Source organism: Neovison vison, chromosome 6 (genome assembly GCF_020171115.1).
Source record: "Neovison vison isolate M4711 chromosome 6, ASM_NN_V1, whole genome shotgun sequence".
Taxonomy (NCBI): domain Eukaryota; kingdom Metazoa; phylum Chordata; class Mammalia; order Carnivora; family Mustelidae; genus Neogale; species Neogale vison.
The window spans coordinates 171160631-171180861 of NC_058096.1; the positions used below are offsets into that span (position 1 = coordinate 171160631).

Consider the following 20231-nt stretch of genomic DNA (forward strand, 5'->3'; position numbering starts at 1 on the left):
TTCGGAGACCTGAAATATGATATTAACAAAGCAAGCTGATCTGCCATGTCTTGTAACTGACACATATACAGTCAGTACTCGGTGCCTTTTTTTTTTTTAATTTTTTTTTAAAGACTTTTTCTTTATTTATCCGACAGAGATCACAAGTAGGCAGAGAGGCAGGCAGAGAGAGAGGAGGAAGTAGGCTCCCTGCAGAGCAGAAAGCCCGATGTGGGGCTCTATCCCAGGACCCTGGGATCATGACCTGAGCCGAAGGCAGAGGCTTAACCCACTGAGCCACCCAGGCGCCCCAGTACTCAGTGCCTTTAAAAGGGTGTACTTAAGTTGCACTAATAGGGTGTGCCTATTTTTCCAATAATTGTGTGTGTGTGTGTGTGTGCATGTGTACTTGTTTAAATAACCCAGAAAAGGAAAATTGGGCAAAGTGGCCTGATTTTCTAGGTTTTTCACCATCTTTGAGTCCTTTGCAGTCATTGCTTTTATATGTATGCTGTAATTTAAGAAAACAAAATTTAAAGTAAAACCTAGGCTTATTAAAAAACACAGTACTAGATAAATTGGTGTACCATACAAATATGGTATTTTAAATGGTTTTTTTTTTTTAAATTTTATTTATTTAATTGACAGACAGGGATCACAAGTAGGCAGAGAGGCAGGCAGAGAGAGAGGAGGAAGCAGGCTCCCTGCAGAGCAGAAAGCCCGATGTGGGGCTCTATCCCAGGACCCTGGGATCATGACCTGAGCTGAAGGCAGAGGCTTTAACCCACTGAGCCACCCAGGCGCCCCCAAATATGGTATTTTATTTATTTTTTAAAGCATTTTATTTATTTTGGAGGGAGAGAGGCAGAGGGAGAGGGAGAATCCCAAGTAGGCTCCACACCCAGCATGGAACCCAATATAGGGCTTGATCTCACAACCCTGAGATCATGACCCAAGCTGAAACACAAGAGTCGGATGCTCAACCGACTGAGCTACGCAGGCGCCCCCATAATATGATATTTAAAAACCAAGATTCCTATTGGAATGGAAAATACCAGTTGCATTGGAATTCACAGACCTTTCATGAGTACATCGAATATAGTGATACGGTCATGCAGAGTCTCGGCTAAGGAGGTGAATGAACAGAACTGTTCAATCTTAGTAATTTTTGTTAAAACTAGTAAACCAACAACACACATCACCACAACAAAATCTCAGACTGGTAGTAATATTACATTCATAGAACAGCCTTTGTTCTGAAGCTGTTTTTTACTAGGTATGTCTGTATGGGCATGTTATTATGCACATGCATAAAGGTTTATAAGCGCAAATAACATGGGCATGAGTATTCACAATATCCCTTCTTTTAGCTCTAAAACCAACTGCTTCCTGGAATCAGCAAGGTTGAGCTTAGTAGACAGAGTGGAATTTAACCCTTTGCTCTAGCTGTGCCTGGACCAAATCCACTGAATTTCTTCAGACTGGGAAGAATTTCATCCTCTGACCCTTGATTTGCATGTGGTGGGGGAATCCTTCTAATTGTTAACTACCGCAATTTTAAATGAGTCGTTTGAATTCTCCTTAAGTTCTTTATCCTCTTTTTTACCTTCTAGGCTCCAACCAGGAATGGAGACACCATTGGATGTTTTGTCAAGGGCAGCATCTCTGGTGCATGCTGATGATGAGAAACGTAAGTCAGAAACCTGTATTAAAGTGCTTTTTACCTGTAGCCTCTTGTCTCCCACATTATAATAGACTCATGTGTTTCTCCATGCAGTTCATTTTGGTTGTTTTCTTCAGGGATAACAGCTTAGTACCCTCATTTTTATTTTCAAATGCTAGAATATGTAAGTTTTATAAATGTCATCTTTGGATGCTGGAGCTCTAAGGATTAACTCTAGGAATTTTTGGCTTTCTGGCTTCCTGCCTCTTGAGTGGAGATAGTCCTTAAGTGTCTCTGGAAGTTTAGATAAATGTATGTTGCTTGACAGACTAATTGACCAGGAGAGAATTAGAGGTGGAAAAAAATCAAGATCATTCCTGTCATAGGAATATGCAATGCATATAATGGAAAACAGTCTTGAAAATTCCATTTGTATCGGTGAGAAAGAGCAAATATTGGGGAAAAATTCACTAATGTGGTGGAGGACAGACGAAAAGGAAAGAGAACTTGACATGGTCCTCCATGAGATAACACCACAATGCGTTAAAGTGGTTTTCCTGCTCACCCTAAGTTATATTTATGTTTTTTTTTTTTTAATATTTTATTTATCTATTTGACAGAGATCACAAGTAGGCAGAGAAGCAGGCAGAGAGAGAGAGGAGGAAGCAGGCTCCCCGTGGAGCAGAGAGCCCGATGCGGGGCTCGATCCCAGGACTCTGGGATCATGCCCTGAGCTGAAGGCAGAGGCTACCCACTGAGCCACCCAGGCATCCCGGTTAATTGGTTTTTAAACGTTCTTGTTCAATGTTAAGATTGCTTCCTGAACAATATTTGTGAGAATGACCGGGAACAAAGTTAAGTGTTCTTTTCCTAAACAATAAAATGCTAATAACAAAAGAAATATCTGAGGTTGGGCTTTTATACATTATAAGTTCTTTTTTTTAAAAGATTTTATTTATTTATTTGACAGAGAGAGATCACAAGTAGGCAGAGAGGCAGGCAGAGAGAGAGAGAGGAGGAAGCAGGCTCCCTGCTGAGCAGAGAGCCCGATGCGGGACTCAATCCCTGGACCCTGAGATCATGACCTGAGCCAAAGGCAGTGGCTTAACCCACTGAGCCACCCAGGTGCCCCAATATACATTGTAAGTTCTTAAAGATGAACTGCTTTCGAGCTTAGTGCATAATGAATTGGCAGGCTGAAAGGTGCTTGTCTTTAAAATGTAAGCTCTGCCTTTTCATGGGCTAAGACTTGGTTTTCTGAGCCTCGGTTTCCTCATTAGTAACAGGAAATGGCAACGCTTTAGAAGGTATTTGTAAGGATTCAATGAGGTATTGCTTGGATGGTGCTTGTCTTAGCTCTCAGCTTCTGATGGGGACTGCCACATTCTGTGCTCTCTTGGCACTTTGTTGGCTTCTGGTAGGATTTACTCTCGTCTCTGTATTTGTCCGTGTGTCTCTATCCTCCGACCCTCTCTTACTACCAACACTCTTGCAAGGTTATCTTTAGAGTAGTGACTGGATGAGATAACAATTAGAGGTTTTTTTTTTTTTTTTTTTCTTTTCAACCTCTTCCATAATTTACATTTACTTAGCTTTTGATTGTTCTGAGGATATAACTACCCTTTGGTGTGGTATAATTATCCCTTGTAAGGAAATTGAAGCTCAGGGATGTTAAGTGTCATTCCCAAGGACACTGAGCTAAGGAGAGGCAGCTCAGGTTGTAGGCTTTTATCTAACCCACAAAAACTCCTTTAAGCCTCTAAGATTGCGATACATGTTATTGACTTGAATAGCTAGTTACAAGCTTCATTAAGTATGAAAGTAGTTACTTTAGAAGTTTTTATACTTTATAAGACAGTATTTTATATTTGTTTTATAATGCCCACATTTAGTTAGGATTAGTAAAACAAGATGGTGTTTATACAAATAAAAAATAGAAGTAATGACCTCGGGACAGCCCTTTGTGTCTTGGGGGTAGAGAGTAAAAGTTTCTTTTTTTTTGTGCTACTTTCTCAGGTTCAGCCCTGGAACCCAGCTTCAGGGGCAGTGTGTTCAGGCTGGAGACCAATTCAATGAGCAATGATTGGACAGACACTGCCTTTATGGAGCTGATGAACTTAACTCTTGCAGCTGTAAAATGTATAATAGGGGGAGACTGGGCATACTTGGTGATAAAAATAGAATGATAATTTCAAGGGCTAGAGGAATTCTTACTTACCTCCTGTGTTTAACACAGCAGTTAGTGATTTGCAGAGTCAGGATCTATGCATATGCAAGGCCAGAAAGAACACAGAGTAGAATTTATTCTAGAATATTCTTCTTTGGACTCTCGTGATTCCAGTTGGTTTAGGAATGGGCTGTCATGATTCCGGAATCCCTCTGAAATAATTTCAGTTTCTCAGGATCCTTTTTTATATTTATTTATTTATTTTAAAAAAGATTTTATTTATTTATTTGACAGAGAGAGAGATCACAAGTAGGCAGAGAGGCAGGCAGAGAGGGGTAAGCAGGCTGCCTGCTGAGCAGAGAGCCCAATGCGGGGCTCGATCCCAGGACCCAGAGATCATGACCTGAGCCAAAAGCAGAGGCTTAACCCACTAAGCCACCCAGGCACCCCCCTTTTTTATATTTAAAGGAGAGGAAAAAAGTCCAAAGATGTCTGTAATTATTATTGTTAACATGTAGACAACATTTTTAGAAACTTTTTTTACAGTGGTGGTGTGTGGATCACCACCCCTGAGAGCACAGAGTTAAAAAACTAGGCATTTGTTGTATTTTTTGTTATCTAGTAATGGAAGTATGTGAAAACTTATGCAGGTTATAGGCAAAGTTGAGCATTAAGTTCAGAGTCTTCTAGTAGATTTCTTAAGACCTACTTGGTCTTGTTCAGCCTGAATCAGCTCTCTCTGCCCCAGATTAATTCTATTTTAGCTTTTGTTATAAATTGCTATTACACTTAACATTCTCCTCAACACTTTAAGAAAGTCTTGTGTATGTAATCTGATTTAGGTGTCTTATTACAAACAGAAAAATGTCCTACTACTTGAGATCAGTTTCCCGACTCCTGTAGGTGACCTGAATGATTGTCTTCTCTTTGGCTCACAGAGAACCGAAAACTCAGGCATTTTTGAAGATGTTATTGTTTGAGCATTTGAAGAGAACAGTGGCTATTAGGACTCGAGTCTATTATACCTGATAGCCTTAAGGCTTCATTATGTCTACTAGCAGAGAATAAAAGAAATATCTCAATGGTAGACTGTAGAGCTGAAGTCAATAGTGAAATGGTGGTTTTGTAGTAACACAATAGTCATTTATCTGGATGGCCTAGAAGGAGTACATTTACTTAAAATAATTATTCCACTGCTCATGAGACATTGATTTAATCAGCATCCAGGGTAATCCTGGAAGGTACTTATGAAAATACAACGTGAGATTGCCCGTTTTCCATGTGCTGGAGGAATCTTTCCTTTCAGTCGTGATTAATGCTGGTGCTGGGAAGACCCCAACCTTTTGCTAGGTCTGTTTTTTAGCAGTCAAAATTGAACAAAATTTGAGGACACGACTTAAGACACTGAGGTTTATTAGTCTCCTGTTTTTCCTCTCAGCATCTGTTAGGGTGGCTTTCAAACATTTTTGCCAATGCACACAGTACAAAAACATTGTGACCCTTGCATTGATACATTGATATAAATGATACAAAAGCTGCATGCAACAAAGATTACCCTGATTTGCATGGTGAGATGCCTGTTTTGTTCTTTATATTTTACTTTATTTAAAGGAGAGTGGGGTCATGACTCATTAAATAGACTTTAGGATCCACTGATGAATTGGGGCCTGCACTTGAAAGAACATGATTTGGTTATATCTCTTTTGTTGGATAAACTTGCTGCTGGCTCCTCCCTTAATGTACTGGGAAGACCTGACTAACACATGGGTCATGAAGATATCATGAGCACGTCTGAATACTCTGGTATTCCGACATGCTGGAATAGATTGGTGACTAGACAGGAGTGACATCATCAGATTCTCTTTCAAGAGTACTGGAGGACTTGGCACGCCACTTATGAGCAAACGTGACTATTCCATTAGAGGCAGTTCCTCCCTCTTTCAGGCTCTGTTGTTTCCAAATTTTAGAGGGGAAAATGGTCATTCTCCTTTGCTTAAATTTATTTAGTTCCATCTTGTTCCCTGAAGTGTCCTCCTAGCTGAACCATGGCTGTGTTGAGATTGCCTAGTAGACCTTAATTGAGAGGACAGCCATCTGATCATCTGTAGCCTAATTTGATGGCTTTGATCATTGCATTGGTGATTTTTATTCTTCATAGCTTAAAACACCCAAGAGGGATACTATGTATTTCCATTCATGACAGTGGCTTGTTGTGGCAGTGATTTCCAAAGAGAGGAAGAAGGGGTGTTTGTAAGCATTCTGAAAATGCCTTACCAGGTGATTCTGTTGTTGGATCCCTTCTCCCAGCTGAGTTAATGGTCTTATGATACTGTGGGCAATTCTGGATCTGAATCTTGAAGAAGGAGGGGCTTGGTCCACCTAAGTGTGAGGTGCTCTAAAATTCCTTGGCTATCATATGTTCTTCCACCACATGCACCAGTGGTTTATATTTTGTCCCATTTCCTCTATCTTTCTCTCTCTCTCTCATATATATGTGCATATATTTGTATAAATGTGTGTGTGTATATATATATATCGGCATATATATATATATATATATATTTTTTTTTTTTTTTTTTTCCTGAAACACTTGAGAGCAGGAGATATCGTGCCTCTGTACTCCTAGGTACTTCAGTTATGTATTTCCTACACATGAGAACATTCTCTTGCATAATCACAATATGGTTATCCTTATTAAAATGTTACTTGAATATATATAGGCATAAAATCTTTATGCATATAGCACTTTAGCAACTTTTAACCAGGATATGAATTTATAATTTAAATGCAGCCAAAGAAGTTAGCCGTGATATGGTGAATAGTAATCTGCTCCAGCTAAAGCCTGTTTCTCCAGTGTGGTCCTGCTTCCATGCTGGGTTTGATTCTTCAGTGTCAGGTGCCTGTACTGCAAAAGTGCCCTTTGACACAGGTTCTTCCCCGTGTTGATCATTGCAGATTCTTCTAAAATACTCCATTGTACAGATGGTGGTGACATAAGTTGGCCTTCTTTTAGTGCCTGTTTGGATTTCATATTAGGCTTATTTCTATCCTTTTCTCATTAGGCCAGGAAGAAATGCAGAGTCCCTGAAATCATGTGCCAGTACCTGGTTGTACAGTAAATGTCTGATTTTTTTCCTCCCAGATTTTCCTTTTTGGAAGTAAGCTCTGTGGCCCACATGGGGCTCAAACTCACTACCCTGAGAACAAGAGTCACATGCTCTCTTGACTGAGTGAGCCATTTGTTCCTGCTATGTCAGATTTTTAAAGATTCTCATTAAAATAACAACACAAGTTAAAATTCCTCACAGACTTCTGAGCTTTGTCTGTGGACCTCAGTTTAATCACTGTATTACCTCATTTAGTTCTCACAAAAACCCTATTAAGTAGGTATTCTGATTAGTTCCATTTTATAGATAAGGGAACTGAGGCTTATAGAGTTTAAATGATTTGGATACTAATTATAGTAATGTGTTATACTAATCAATAAGGATCCACAGCTGGTAGTGGCTGTACTGAGATTTGAAGTCAGGCAGTGCGAGTCTAAAGCCCACGCCCATAATTTCTCTGCTGTCTGCCTTCTCATTGAAGACTGGGTTGCTGAGTGAATGCATAAATGCATATACACACACACACACACACACACATACACATAACTTCTGTAAAGCCCACCTCCACTAATAAGTTAGCCAAGAGGTTTTTCTTTGGAAGATGTTTCCCAACCAGTGAAACAGCATTTCTTGAGTATTAAGTAGCTGCAATCAGCCAAATGAGAGGAGGGGTGGTGGCTTGTTATTCAGGAGCCGCAGGGACTCTGCCATGTATGTCCGTGGCTCAGATGCTCGCAGCCACAGAACTCTTTCTATGGAGCCGCCTTTTCTGGTAAATCTCTCTCAGTTAAGACACTTTGATGGGGATGGGTGGCCTCCCAGAAGAACAGATCCCTTATTGCCAAAGTAGTTCAAGTCGAGATGTGATAACCACTGTTCAGAGTCATTGTAGGAAATACTTGGTGGGGGGGTGGGTGGCCACACTGGCTGACCTCAGGTCCTGTGAGTCTGTTATATCCTAGACTTGCTCAAGGCCAGGATCCTGTTCCATACTGCTTTGTATTCCAAGCTTGTACCATTTCATACATATGGTTGGCATTTAATAAACATCTGTTGGTAATAAAGTAACCACTGTAGTGAAAGGCTCATCTCTAAGGAATTAATTTATTTTACACTAGCAAACACGACTCATTATAATTATCATTATTACTATTAATAATGTACAAATTGAAAGGAGTACTATATTCCACTTGATAGTAATTAATAGTTGGTGAAACATTTTCATTTGATGGTTATAACGGGAACTTTTGTAGTAGGCTGAGTGGGAGATGTCAGAGAAAAAAAATTAAGCCTGAAAAAGTTGGATGCCTAAATCAAGATTAAAGTGTTAAAAAAAAAAAAAAATGTGTGACCCTTCTCTCAATGCCTTCATGTGTAGTCATGCTGTGATTGCCAAAGACAATCCTCTGTTCCTGAGGAGTGCAGGACTCCAGGGGAAGGAGGCACGAGGTCTTGGGGGAGCTTGCCTCCTTCTCTGACTCCATGTTCCCAAGCCTCTTTTGGATTTTTTGAAATTAAGGACTGTATTTACTGCCCTTTCTAAAGGTTGGAGTCATTAATAATATGCTTTGTGCTTTCAGTTATTTTGCCTTTTGTGAACAGTGGCATTGAAAATGTCATCTCCCAGAAGTTTATTTTACTTTAAAAAAGTCCATGAAGCGTAAGTAAGGTGGGAGAGTATTTCTGTGCTAACTTAAGACACTCTAGGTGTGGTCAGCTGCTTTAATCAAAGTTTGCCTCCCAGGGTAAGCACCTGGCATATAATCAGAAGGGCTCCCCTCCAGAGACAGCTACTACAAATGTCTCTGCTATTTTTGTACTTTTATATCAGCTCATATTAGCATAATAAATGTTACAAATGGATCTCCACTGGTGAAAATAATGGCTCGTTAATTAGCATAATGGATGTTGGAAATAGATTCTTCTCCCGAATAGCTCTTCAGCCATTTGAGGGTGATTAATTATGTTTCCTTTAAACCAATATTTCTCAGTCTTTAGAAATCCATGCTTTCCTTTAATACACATAAAAATGTAATGAGCTACTTTAATGTCGTTTGGAATTCAGTTTTAAATGTCAGAGTCAAGAATCCTTGGATGAAGTATTTATTTTTTTCATTTGATACCCATCTTCAGTGTCCCAGCATGCACCCTCTTTTCCCTCCCTGCCTCTTGAGAATCACTACCTGCGCCCCCCTGCCTTCCCCTGCGCCCCCCTCTCCCTGCCCTCCCCGCCCCCAAGCAGGATCATCCCCAGTACCCACAACCCTTCTCTGTTGCATAGGCCTTTGAACTCACCGTTGGGAGTCACTATCTCCTTTGCCACCTCTGGCTCCTTCATGTCCCTCCTGTAATAGGTACATTCAGAGTAAACAATGATTTTTGTGTGTGGTCTGGGGATTGTATCCCCGGTACTGCCACCAGCTTTGATCTGGAGTTCTTTGGGATGGAGGGACAAAGGAAGTGGGAGGGCAGACTGGTGCCTAGGGCGGGAAGTGGCCACGCGTCAGACTGTAGAGAGCAGGGGAATCCTGCAGAACACAGGGCTCTTTGCCCCCTTTCAGGAGGCAGCCACAACCCAGCTCCAGTCATTCTCTTGTCAGAGCCAGCTCATGGGGAGGTGGCTGTCTCAGCTCAGGACATCATGCTGGGAACTTGCAGCCAGCCTCTGTGGGCACATAGGCTTCTTTGGTCTTTCCTCTCAGCGGAACCAGTTACATTTACTAGCGCTCACGGGATCCCTGTGACTCCTTTTACATGGGAATATGGGGCCAGATTTGCCAAATTTTCTGATTCTTAAAGACAGACTGAATCCTGGATTTTTATGTAAAATGTGTAGATTTTTTAAAATGCCATGTGAGCTAAACAATCATTTCCCTGTCAAGATCGGACCTGTTAAGTGTCACTCTAGTATGTGCTTTGTGGTCTAGTTTCAATACTTCTATTAACATAATCTAAAATCATAGTAGATTAAAAAAAAAAAGCAATCTGCATCAGCTTCTCTCCCTCCTCTCACTGTAGTTGTGAATTACTATAGCAATTCTTTAAGAGCTGAAAACATTGACCCACCTCCTAGTATCTCTCATTAGTTTAACATGGAAGCTAATTTGGATATGTGTGTATTTTTTCTTTGAATTCAGATTTTCTGTTAAAAGATGGAGGCCACATTTTTGCTTCACCTTGTTTGTTTCTTAAAAAAAAAAAAGATTTATGTTTCAGGCTTACAAAATACTTATTGACTTGATATGGGATGTGGATGTAATTTGCAGAAGGAATACGTTTCAGTTTACACTTTTAGGGAAATAGCATAACTTAGAAAAATCAAACTGTTACATCCTTAGTGGCTTTAGATTTATTGTAACTGCCTTTTTATTGGATCAAACTCTTGATTCCTTGTAAATGAAATGAATAAATCTTTCCATTTGAAATCTGGGGAAGTTCCCATTTCCTTCTCTAAGACTACCTTTCTCTTAAACTTTGTATGTGTTGTTTTTTCTCCCTCAGAAAAATATTGGTTAGATGTCACATCTTTCGTGGAACTTGCCATGTTTAACTAGATTGTAGTCGCTTTTTTAATGAACTTGACAAAGCAGAAATCTGTTTTGTTCACCAGTAAGCAGGGATTGAGAAGAATGATTTTTCTTCTCCTTAGCAAAGTGTTCATTGAGGTGCTTCGAATAAAACAGTTTAAATTGCAAAAGAATATTTCATTCAGTAACTCAGGAGGATAGACTGGAATTTGGGGGCAAAATGGCAGCCTGAACACATGCTTTTAACTCCCATCTTTATAAAAATCCTTTAAAATAACAAAATATAGACATTAAAAAAAAATCTGTTGGGACTCCTGGGTGGCTCAGTGGGTTAAAGCCTCTGCCTGCAGCGCAGGTCATGATCCCAGGGTCCTGGGATCGAGTCCCGCATCGGGCTCTCTGCTCAGCAGGGAGCCTGCTTCCTCCTCTCTCTCTGCCTGCCTCTCTGCCTACTTGTCATCTCTGTCTGTCAAATAAATAAATAAAAATCTTTAAAAAAAAAAAATCTGTTATACTGCTAGAAAACCAGAAAAGGTGCCCACCTTCAGTAGACCAAAAGTTAGGAAGAATTCCTGGAAAACTGAAAACAGATGGCAGATTGGATTATATTGACAAAAGGAAACAAAAACAAAAAACATAACCCAAAACACAGGTGCAGAAGAAAATGGAATTAATAGCAGAGCTTACAGTGACTAACTGCAACTGAGGGGAAGGGGCCCTAGAGCCAAATTCAGGAAACTATAAAGTATTGCATTTATGACAGTGACTCTCTGGCAAAGAATTGAGAACTGTGCTCTGAAGAAAGTGGGTGTAGGGATATGAGAGAAGCAGAGTAGAGCTTGATATCAGCATGGGCACCCCCAACAAAAAGCAGGGTGGGCAAAGCAACGTAAGCCTTCCAGTAGGCAGGATCTTCACCACTAGAGGAAAGACTTTATTTCTGCAGGTTTGTGTCTGTCTCCCAGCTTGCTGTCTTGCAGGTTTCCCATTCATATGCCCTAAAGCACAGCTGGGTCCCTGGACACTCCTCTACTATATAAGAGTAGAGGTACTCCTCTCTATGTAAGAGACCCTACTCCCCAAGGAGAGACCCATTGCTAGCCAGCCCACAGATGTGCGGGAGCTGCCCTTGTTGACTGCCCTAGTCTTTTCTGCTGAAGTATGAATGAAAATCAAAGGATCATCCGACATTCAAGGAAAACAAATAGGATAAGAGAAAGACCCAGAGTAAGAGACTTCGGGGAATATAGGAGAAGTTAAAAACATGTTAGTTGGTATCTTCAAAAAGACTTGAGGTAGTGACTATGTTAGATAATAGCCTGCTTTGAAAAAGTATTATTGCTGCAATAAAGTTCATGGAAATTTAAAATAGGGTTATTGAACTTCAAAGATTAAATACATCAGCTTTAGAATCGGGTGGATATGATTAAAGCCAAATTTAATGATCTGGAAGATAGGCAACAAAAGTTTGCAGAATATCACAAGGAACTTAGGAAGTAATAGAGATCTGAAACATCCACCAACTGGAAGTTCTGGTGGGGTGAAGCCAAAGAAGTACAGGGACGATGCATTTATTAGAAAAATAGGAAATTAATGGGCCCACTGAACAACCAAAATAGTAATAGTCATAGTAGTAGTAACAATAACACCAAAGTAGAAAGAAAAGAATTGGTCTTTTATTTTTATAAATAAAAATGAAAATCAATAAACCTAAATGATAAAAAACTTTTTTTTTTTTAACAGGCCAGTAAGTGACAAATCTTTGGGCAATTTGATTAGGGAAAAGAGGATATATGCCGTTATAGAACATGAGAGATGACAAAGGGGCATTATGATGAATATAGATGAGAATAATACACAAACACATATACATGTAGAACAATGAAAAAATCTAGGTGAAATGGATGATTTGAATCACAGAGAGACAGAAACCTGAATTGGTTGATAATTATAGGAAAAATTGAAGAGGTAGTCAGAGATACAAGTCCTAGCCAGTTTTATAAGTAAATTTTATCAAATCTTCAAGAAACAAATCTCCCTATAAAACTCTTCTAGTGTGTAGAGCACTTTCTAACTCCTTCTGTAAGGATAGTATAACTATGATACCAGAAGTGGACAGGGAAAGCACAGGGCACATGTATACCTTACAAATCAATTCTCCCCCCCCCTTTTTTTTTTCAGTTTCCTTTTTAACATAGATATGAAGATCCCAAATTAAATATTAAAAAAAGTCAGTCTAGCAGTGTATTAAAAGAACAACATATTACATGTCTAGATAAATTGTTTGCATCACAGGAATGCAAGGATTGGTCAGTACAAGGAAGTCTTTTTTCTTTTTAAAGATTTTATTTATTTATTCGACAGAGATCATAAGTAGGCAGAGAAGCAGGCGGGGGTGGGGGGGGAAGCAGGCTCCCTGCCGAGCAGATGCGGGGCTCCATCCCAGGACCCTGAGATCATGACCTGAGCCAAAGGCAGAGGCTTAATCCACTGAGCCACTCAGGTGCCCCCGTTTTTTTGTTTTTTTAAAGAACAAGGAAGTCTTATAAAGTAATAAATTATTTGTATTACTTTAGTAGATTAAAGAAGAAAAATTCATGTAAGGTACATGACAAAAATCAAAAAGAAATTCAGAAATTCAGCATCAGAAATGATAAAAACTTAGGAGAAAAGAACTTTCTTACATTGATAAAAGTATATGTTATCAGCATCCATATATGGTGACAACTTAGCATGAGCAAAAGAAACTTTCTGACGTAAATAAAAGTAACCCACTAGAAGCCCATGATCAGTATGTTTGACAACAAGACAGTTTAAGTCAGGATCAAGACAGCTCAAATAGCATTGAACTTGAAGTTCTAGGTAATAAATTTTTTTTCAGGTTTTTTTTTTTTCAGTTTTTAATTTTATTTTAGCTCCAGTATTGCGAAGATACAGTGTTATTTTAGTTTCAGGTGTACAGTATAGTGATTCAGCATTCTGTGTATAATGATTCTCCACATTACTCAGTGGTCATCATGATAAGTATACTCTAAATCCCCTTTACCTCTTTCACGCATCCTCCCACACACCTCCCTTCTGGTAGCCATCAGTTTGTTCTCTGTAGTTGAGAGTCTTTGTCTCTCTCTCTCTCCTTTGTTCAATTATTTTGTTTCTCAAATGCTGCATATAAGCAAAATCATATGGTATCTTTCTCTGACTTATTTTGCTTAGCATTATACTCTCTGGCTTCATCTGTGCTGTTGCAAATGGCAAGATTTCATTCTTTTTTATGGCTCAATAATATTCTCTCTCTCTCTCTCTCTCACACACACACACACACACACACACACCCTACATCATCTTTATCCATTTATCTATCAATGGACAATTGGGCTGCTCCCATATTTGCCTATTGTAATTAATGCTGCTGTAAACATAGGGGTGCATGTATCCCTTTGAATTAGTGTTTTGTACTTTTTGGGGCAAATACCCAGTAGTTCGACTGTTGGATCATAGGGTAGTTAGATTTTTAACTTTTGAGGAACCTCCATACTGTTTTCCACAATAGTTTGCATTCCCACTAACAGTGTACAAGGGTTCCTGTTTCTCCACATCTTCACCAACACTTGTTTCTTGTGTTTTTTATTTTGCATTCTGACCATGTGAAGTGATGTCTCATTGTAGTTTTGATTTGCATTTCCTGATGATGACTGATGTTGAATGCCTTTTGTCCGTCTGGATTCTTCTTTGAGAAATGTCTGTTCACGTCTTCTGCCCATTTTTTAATTAGATTATTTGTTCTGGTGTAAGTTCTTTATATATTTTGCATACTCACCCTTTTTGGATATGTCATTTGCAAATATCTTCTCCAATTCAGTAGGTTGCTTTTTAGTTTTGTTAATTGTTTCTTCGCTGTGTAGTAGCTTTTTATTTTTATGTAGTTCCAATAGTTTATTTTTGCTTTTATTTCCTTTGCCCCAGGAGTCATAGCTTAAAAATGTTGCTGTGGCTGATGTCAGAGAAATTACTACCTGTGTTCTTTTCTAGGATTTTTATAGTTCAGGGACTACATTTGGGCCTTTAATCCATTTTGAGTTCACTTTTGTTTAGGGTATAAGAACGTGGTCCAGTTTCATTCTTTTGCATGTAGCTGTCCAGTTTTCTAACAGCATTTATTGAAGAGACTTTTTCCCATTGCAAATTTTTGCCTCTTTTGTTCAAGATTAATTGACCGTATACTTGTGGGTTTATTTCTGGGTTTTCTGTTCTTTTTCATTGATCTCTGTGTCTGTTTTATGCCTGCCTCATACTGTTATGATTACTACAGCTTTTTTTTTTTTTTTTTTTTTTAAGATTTTATTTATTTGTTTGACAGAGACACAGCAAGAGAGGGAACACATGCAGGGGGAGTGTGAGAGGGAGAACCAGGCCTCCCGCTGAGCAGGGAGCCTAATGCAGGGCTCCATCCCAGGACCCTGGGATCATGACCTGAGCCAAAGGCAGAGGCTTAATCACTGAACCACCCAGGTGCCTGATTACTACAGCTTTGTAATATAACTTGAAATCTGGGACTGTGATACTTCCAGTTTTGTTTCTTTTTCAGGATTACTTTAGCTCTTAGGGGTCTTTTGTGGTTCCACATAAATTTTAGGATTGTACTAGGGGTGCCTGGGTGGCTCAGTGTATTAAGCCTCTGCCTCCAGCTCAGGTCATGATCTCAGGGTCCTGGAATCGAGCCCCGCATCGGGCTCTCTGCTCAGCGGGGAGCCTGCTCCCCCCTCCCCCGCCTGCCTCTCTATTTGTGATCTCTCTCTCTCTCTCTCTGTTAAATAAATAAATAAATAAAATCTTAAAAAACAATTTAGGATTGTTCTAGTTCTGTGAAAAATGCTGTTGGTGTTTTGATAGGGATTGAATTCTGGCCAGCATATTTTTGAAAACTGAAAGGTATAGGCAAAATTGTAATTTTCAGATGTTTATAAATAGTCTACTAGAAAAATCATAACGTCCCCATGTATCATAATGCGAAAAAACTACTAGAACTAATAAAAGACTCAAATAAGGTGGCTGATTATAAGAGTAGCATTAAAAAAAAAATCAATGTTGTCCTATTCACCTGTAATAACCAGTTAGAAATTACCTCTAGAAAAGTCTTATTCACATACCAACCATAGATATAAAATATTTAGGAAAATACCTAACAAGAAACACGTAAGACCCACATGAAGAAATCATAGAAGGACATGAAGATGATCTGAATAAAAGAAAATGCCATATTCCTGAGTATAAAGATTCAGTCAAATAAAGGTGTCAGTTACATTCATTTTAATCTTTTTAATCCTATTGAGATTGCGTGATTCAGTATGATCCTTGTCAGAATATCAAAGGTATTTTAAATTGACAAAATTATCAAAATTTTTGAAAAATAAAGGGTAGGGAGGGAAGGGACTTGTGATGTCAGGCACTAAAAAACTCTATAAATTGTATTACTATAAAGCAATTAAAATAGCGGTAATATTGGCGTCAGGATACCTACAGCAGTATTTATTAAATTTTTTAAAAACTGCAATCCAGGGTGCCTGGGTAGCTCAGTAGTTGAGCCTCTGCCTTCGGCTTGGGTCATGATCTCGGGGTCCTGGGATTGAGTCCCGCATCGGGCTCTCTACTCAGCGGGGAGCCTGCTTCCTCCTCTCTCTCTCTCTCTCTCTGCCTCTCTGCTTGCTTGTGATCTCTGTCTGTCAAATAAATAAATACAATCTTTAAAAAAAAAGAAAACTGCAATCCATAGCTGCAATGCATTTTACAGTCAAATCAGATTTGACTATCCGAATTCATAGGATAAATGGAGATAGTGTGCAGGAAGTTTGTTGGGGGGGGCTGTCAGGATTGTCCCTTTGGGGGAGCGGAAGCACACAGGAGCAGAAGGAGAAGTTGGGCTCCTGGGCAGTCCCAGCAGGTCCTGCCACTTTCTTCTGCCTCAGGCTGTCTTCTGGTGAACCCAGCTTATAGCAGACCTCTGTGCAAACAGATGCTAGTTTAGGATTACTGGGCTGGTGAGGACCTTGATTGTTCTCTTGTTCAGCCTTCTTTCTGATGCACAGCTGCCCTCTGCAATATATATATATTTTTAAAAGATTTTATTTATTTGTTGACAGACAGAGATCACAAGTAGGCAGAGAGGCAGCAGGAAGGGAGGGGGAAGCAGACTCCCTGCTGAGCAGAGAGCCCGATGTGGGGCTCGATCCCAGGACTCTGAGATCACGACCTGAGCTGAAGGCAGAGGCTTTAACCCACTGAGCCACCCAGGCGCCCCTGAGTTTGACTTTTTTAGATTGCATGTGTAAGTGAGAACATACCATATTTATATTTTGTTTATTTCATGTAGCTTGTCCTCCAGATTCATCCATGTTGTCATGAATGGCAGGATTTTCTTTGTGTGTGTGTGCACATGTGTGTGTGAATAATGCTGCACTGTGTACATATACACATTACATTTTCTTTATCTGGTCATCCATTGATGGACACTTAAGTTGTTTCCCTATCTTGGCTATTGTGAATAAGGCTAAAGTGGACATGGGAGTGCAGGTGTCTCCTCCAGATGTTATTTTCATTTCCTTAGTGTATATACCCAGATGTGGGATTGCTGGACTATACAATAATTCTATTTTTTAATTTTTTGAGGAAACTCCATACTGTTTTCCCTAGAGGCTGTACCAATTTACATTCCTGGCAACAGTTGTAGAAGGGTTTCCTTTTCTCCATGTCCTTGCCAATACTTGTTATCTCGTCTTTTTGATAATAGTCTTCCTAACACATGTGAAATGATATTTCATCGTGCTTTTGATTTGCATTTCCTTGATGATTAGTTGATGTTGAGCCCCTTTTCATATATCTTTTGGCTATTTGTATATCTTCGGAAAAATATCCAAGTTCTTTGCCCACATTTTGATCAGGTAATTTGCTTTTTTTTGCTATTGAGTTGTATGAATTTCTTGCATATTTTGAACGTCAACCCCTTATCAGATATATAGTTTGCAATTTTTTTCCTCTTCTATGGGAAGAGGAAATTTCATTTTGTTGTTTTTCTTTTCTCAGTGCAGAAGCTTTTTAGTTTTATTCAATCCTGCTTTTTTATTTTTACTTTTGTTACTTGTGCTCTTGGTGTCATATTAAAAAAAAATCATTGACAAAACGAATATCAAAGAACTTATCCCCTGTATTTTCTTTTAGGAGTTTTATGGTTTCAGTTCTTATACTTAATTAAGTCTTTAGTCCATTTTGAGTTGATTTTTGTATAAGGTATAAGATAAGGATCCCGTTCATTCTTCTGCATGAATAGTTTAGTTTTCCCAACACTGTTTGTTTTATTTAAAATTTTTTAAATTTAAATTCAATTTAATTAGCATATAGTGTATTATTAATTTTAGGAGTAGAATTTAGTGATTCATCAGTTACATACAACACCCAGTGCTCGTTACTTCAAGTGCCCTCCTTAATGCTCATCGCCCAGGAATCCCATCCCCCCACCCACCATGTCTCCAGCAATACTCAGTTTGTTTCCTACAGTTAAGTTTCTTACGGTTTGCCTCTCTCCCTGTTTTACTCTGATTTTATTTTTCCTTCCCCTCCCCTGTGTTCATCAGTTTTGTTTCTTAAATACCACATATGAATGAAATCATGTGGTATTTGTCTTTCTCTGACTTATTTCGATTAGCATAATACCCCCTAGTTCCATCCACGTCGTTGAAAACGGTTAAGATTTCATTCTTTTTTTTTTTTTTAATTTTATTTATTTATTTATTTATTTATTTGACAGAGAGAAATCACAAGTAGATGGAGAGGCAGGCAGAGAGAGAGAGGGAAGCAGACTCCCTGCTGAGCAGAGAGCCCGATGCGGGACTCGATCCCAGGACCCTGAGATCATAACCTGAGCCGAAGGCAGCGGCTTAACCCACTGAGCCACCCAGGTGCCCCTTTATTCTTTTTTTTCAAAGATTTTATTTATTCACATTTGACAGAGAGAGAGAGATCACAAGTACACAGAGAGGCAGGCAGAGAGAGGGGGGAAGCAGGCTCCCCACTGAGCAGAGAGCCCGATGTGGGGCTCAATCCCAGGACCCTGGGATCATGACCTGAGCCGAAGGCAGAGGCTTAACCCACTGAGCCACCCAGGCACACGAAGATTTCATTCTTTTTCATGGCTGAGTAATAACTGCATTTTGTGTATATACCACATCTTCTTTATCCATTCATCTGTTGATGGATATGTGGGCTCTTGCCATATTTTAGCAATTGTGGACATTGTTGCTATAAACATTGGGGAGCGTGTGCCCTTTTGAATCATTGTGTTTGTATCCTTGGGGTAAGTACCTAGTAGTGGGATTGCTGGGTTATAGGGTAGCTCTATTTTTAACTTCTTGAGGAACCAACATACTGTTTTCCAGAGTGGCTGCATCAGTTTGCATTCCCAACAGTGTAGGAGGGTTCCCCTTTCTCCACATCCTCGCCAACATCTGTTGTTTCCTGACTTAATTTTAGCCATTCTGATTGGTGTGAGGTGGTCTCTCACTGTGGTTTTGATGTGTATTTCCCTGATGCTGAATGATCCAACACCATTTATTGAAGACTGTCCTTTCCCAGTCTGTATTCTTGGCTCCCTTCTCATAGGTTAGTTGTCTGTATATGTGTAGGTTTATTTCTGAATTCTCAATTGTGTTTCATTGCCCTAAGTGTCTGTTTTTATCCAGTACCTTACCACTTTGATTACTATAACTTTCTAATATAGTTTGAAATCAGGAAAGGTGATGCCTCCAGCTTTGTTCTTTTTCAATATTCCTTTGGCTATTCAGGGCCTTTTATGATTCCATACACATTTTAGGATTGTTTTTCTCTGTACCTGTGAAAAATGCCATTGGAGTTTTGATAGAGGTTGCATTGAATCTGTAGACTGCTTTGGGTAGTATGGTCATTTTAATGGTAGTAATCTTCCAATCCATGGCTTTCCAGTCTTTAAAAAATATTTTATTTATTTATTTATTGAGGAGCATTTATTTATTTATTAGTGCATGAGCAGGTAGGGGGGGAGGAGCCGAGGGAGAGGGACAAGCACACTCCACACTCAGTGTGGAGCCTGATGTGGGGCTCAATCCCAGGCTGCTGAGATCATGACCTGAGCTGAAATCAAGAGTTGGATGCTTGACTGACTGAGCCTTCTAGGCATTCCTCTTTCCGTTTTTTTGTATGTCATCAATTTCTTTCATTCTTGTGTTTTTTTTATGTTCAGAACTTTCACCTCTTCAGTTAAATTTCTAAATCCCTTAGCATTACTAATTTTATTCTACATGGTTATTATTCTTTTCACATGTGGTTCAAACCAGGCCTTTGTCATATTACTCCCTTTTCTATACATATTATCAGTTATTATGTCATTTTAAGGACCTTTGTGTCAACTGCTCTTTCTTTCCTTTTTTTAAAATTTCACTTATTTATTTGACACCAAGAGAGAGAGATCACAAGTAGGCAGAGAGGCAGGCAGAGAGGGGGAAGCAGATTCCCTGATGAGCAGAGAGCCTGATGTGGGGCTCCATCCCAGGACCCTGAGATCATGACCCGAGCCAAAGGCAGAGGCTTATCCCACTGAGCCACCCAGGCGCCCTCAGCTGCTCTTTCTGCCTGAAATAATCTTCTCTCAAATCAGAATTGCTGGCTCCTTCTTCATATTTGGTCCTCAATATGGAGGTTTTCCAGGGCCGCAGTATTGCTTTCATGAGTCTGAGGCACTTTTGCCTTTGCAGATGTCTTTTGTC

At 39.5% G+C, this 20231-nt stretch overlaps 1 protein-coding gene across 5 annotated transcripts in view; it reads left to right on the plus strand.

Moving 5' to 3' along the window:
• Positions 1–20231, plus strand: part of VGLL4 (vestigial like family member 4) — a 158698-nt gene that overhangs the window by 13602 nt on the left and 124865 nt on the right. For 4 of the 5 annotated variants that reach the window (XM_044252991.1, XM_044252992.1, XM_044252994.1 and 1 more), the window contains exon 2: positions 1593–1669. In XM_044252991.1, coding sequence (XP_044108926.1) covers positions 1606–1669 — 64 coding nt within the window. In that variant the 5' untranslated portion in view covers positions 1593–1605. Of the gene's footprint in view, positions 1–1592; positions 1670–20231 lie in introns of those variants that run through there. The other variant, XM_044252993.1, reaches the window with a different exon arrangement.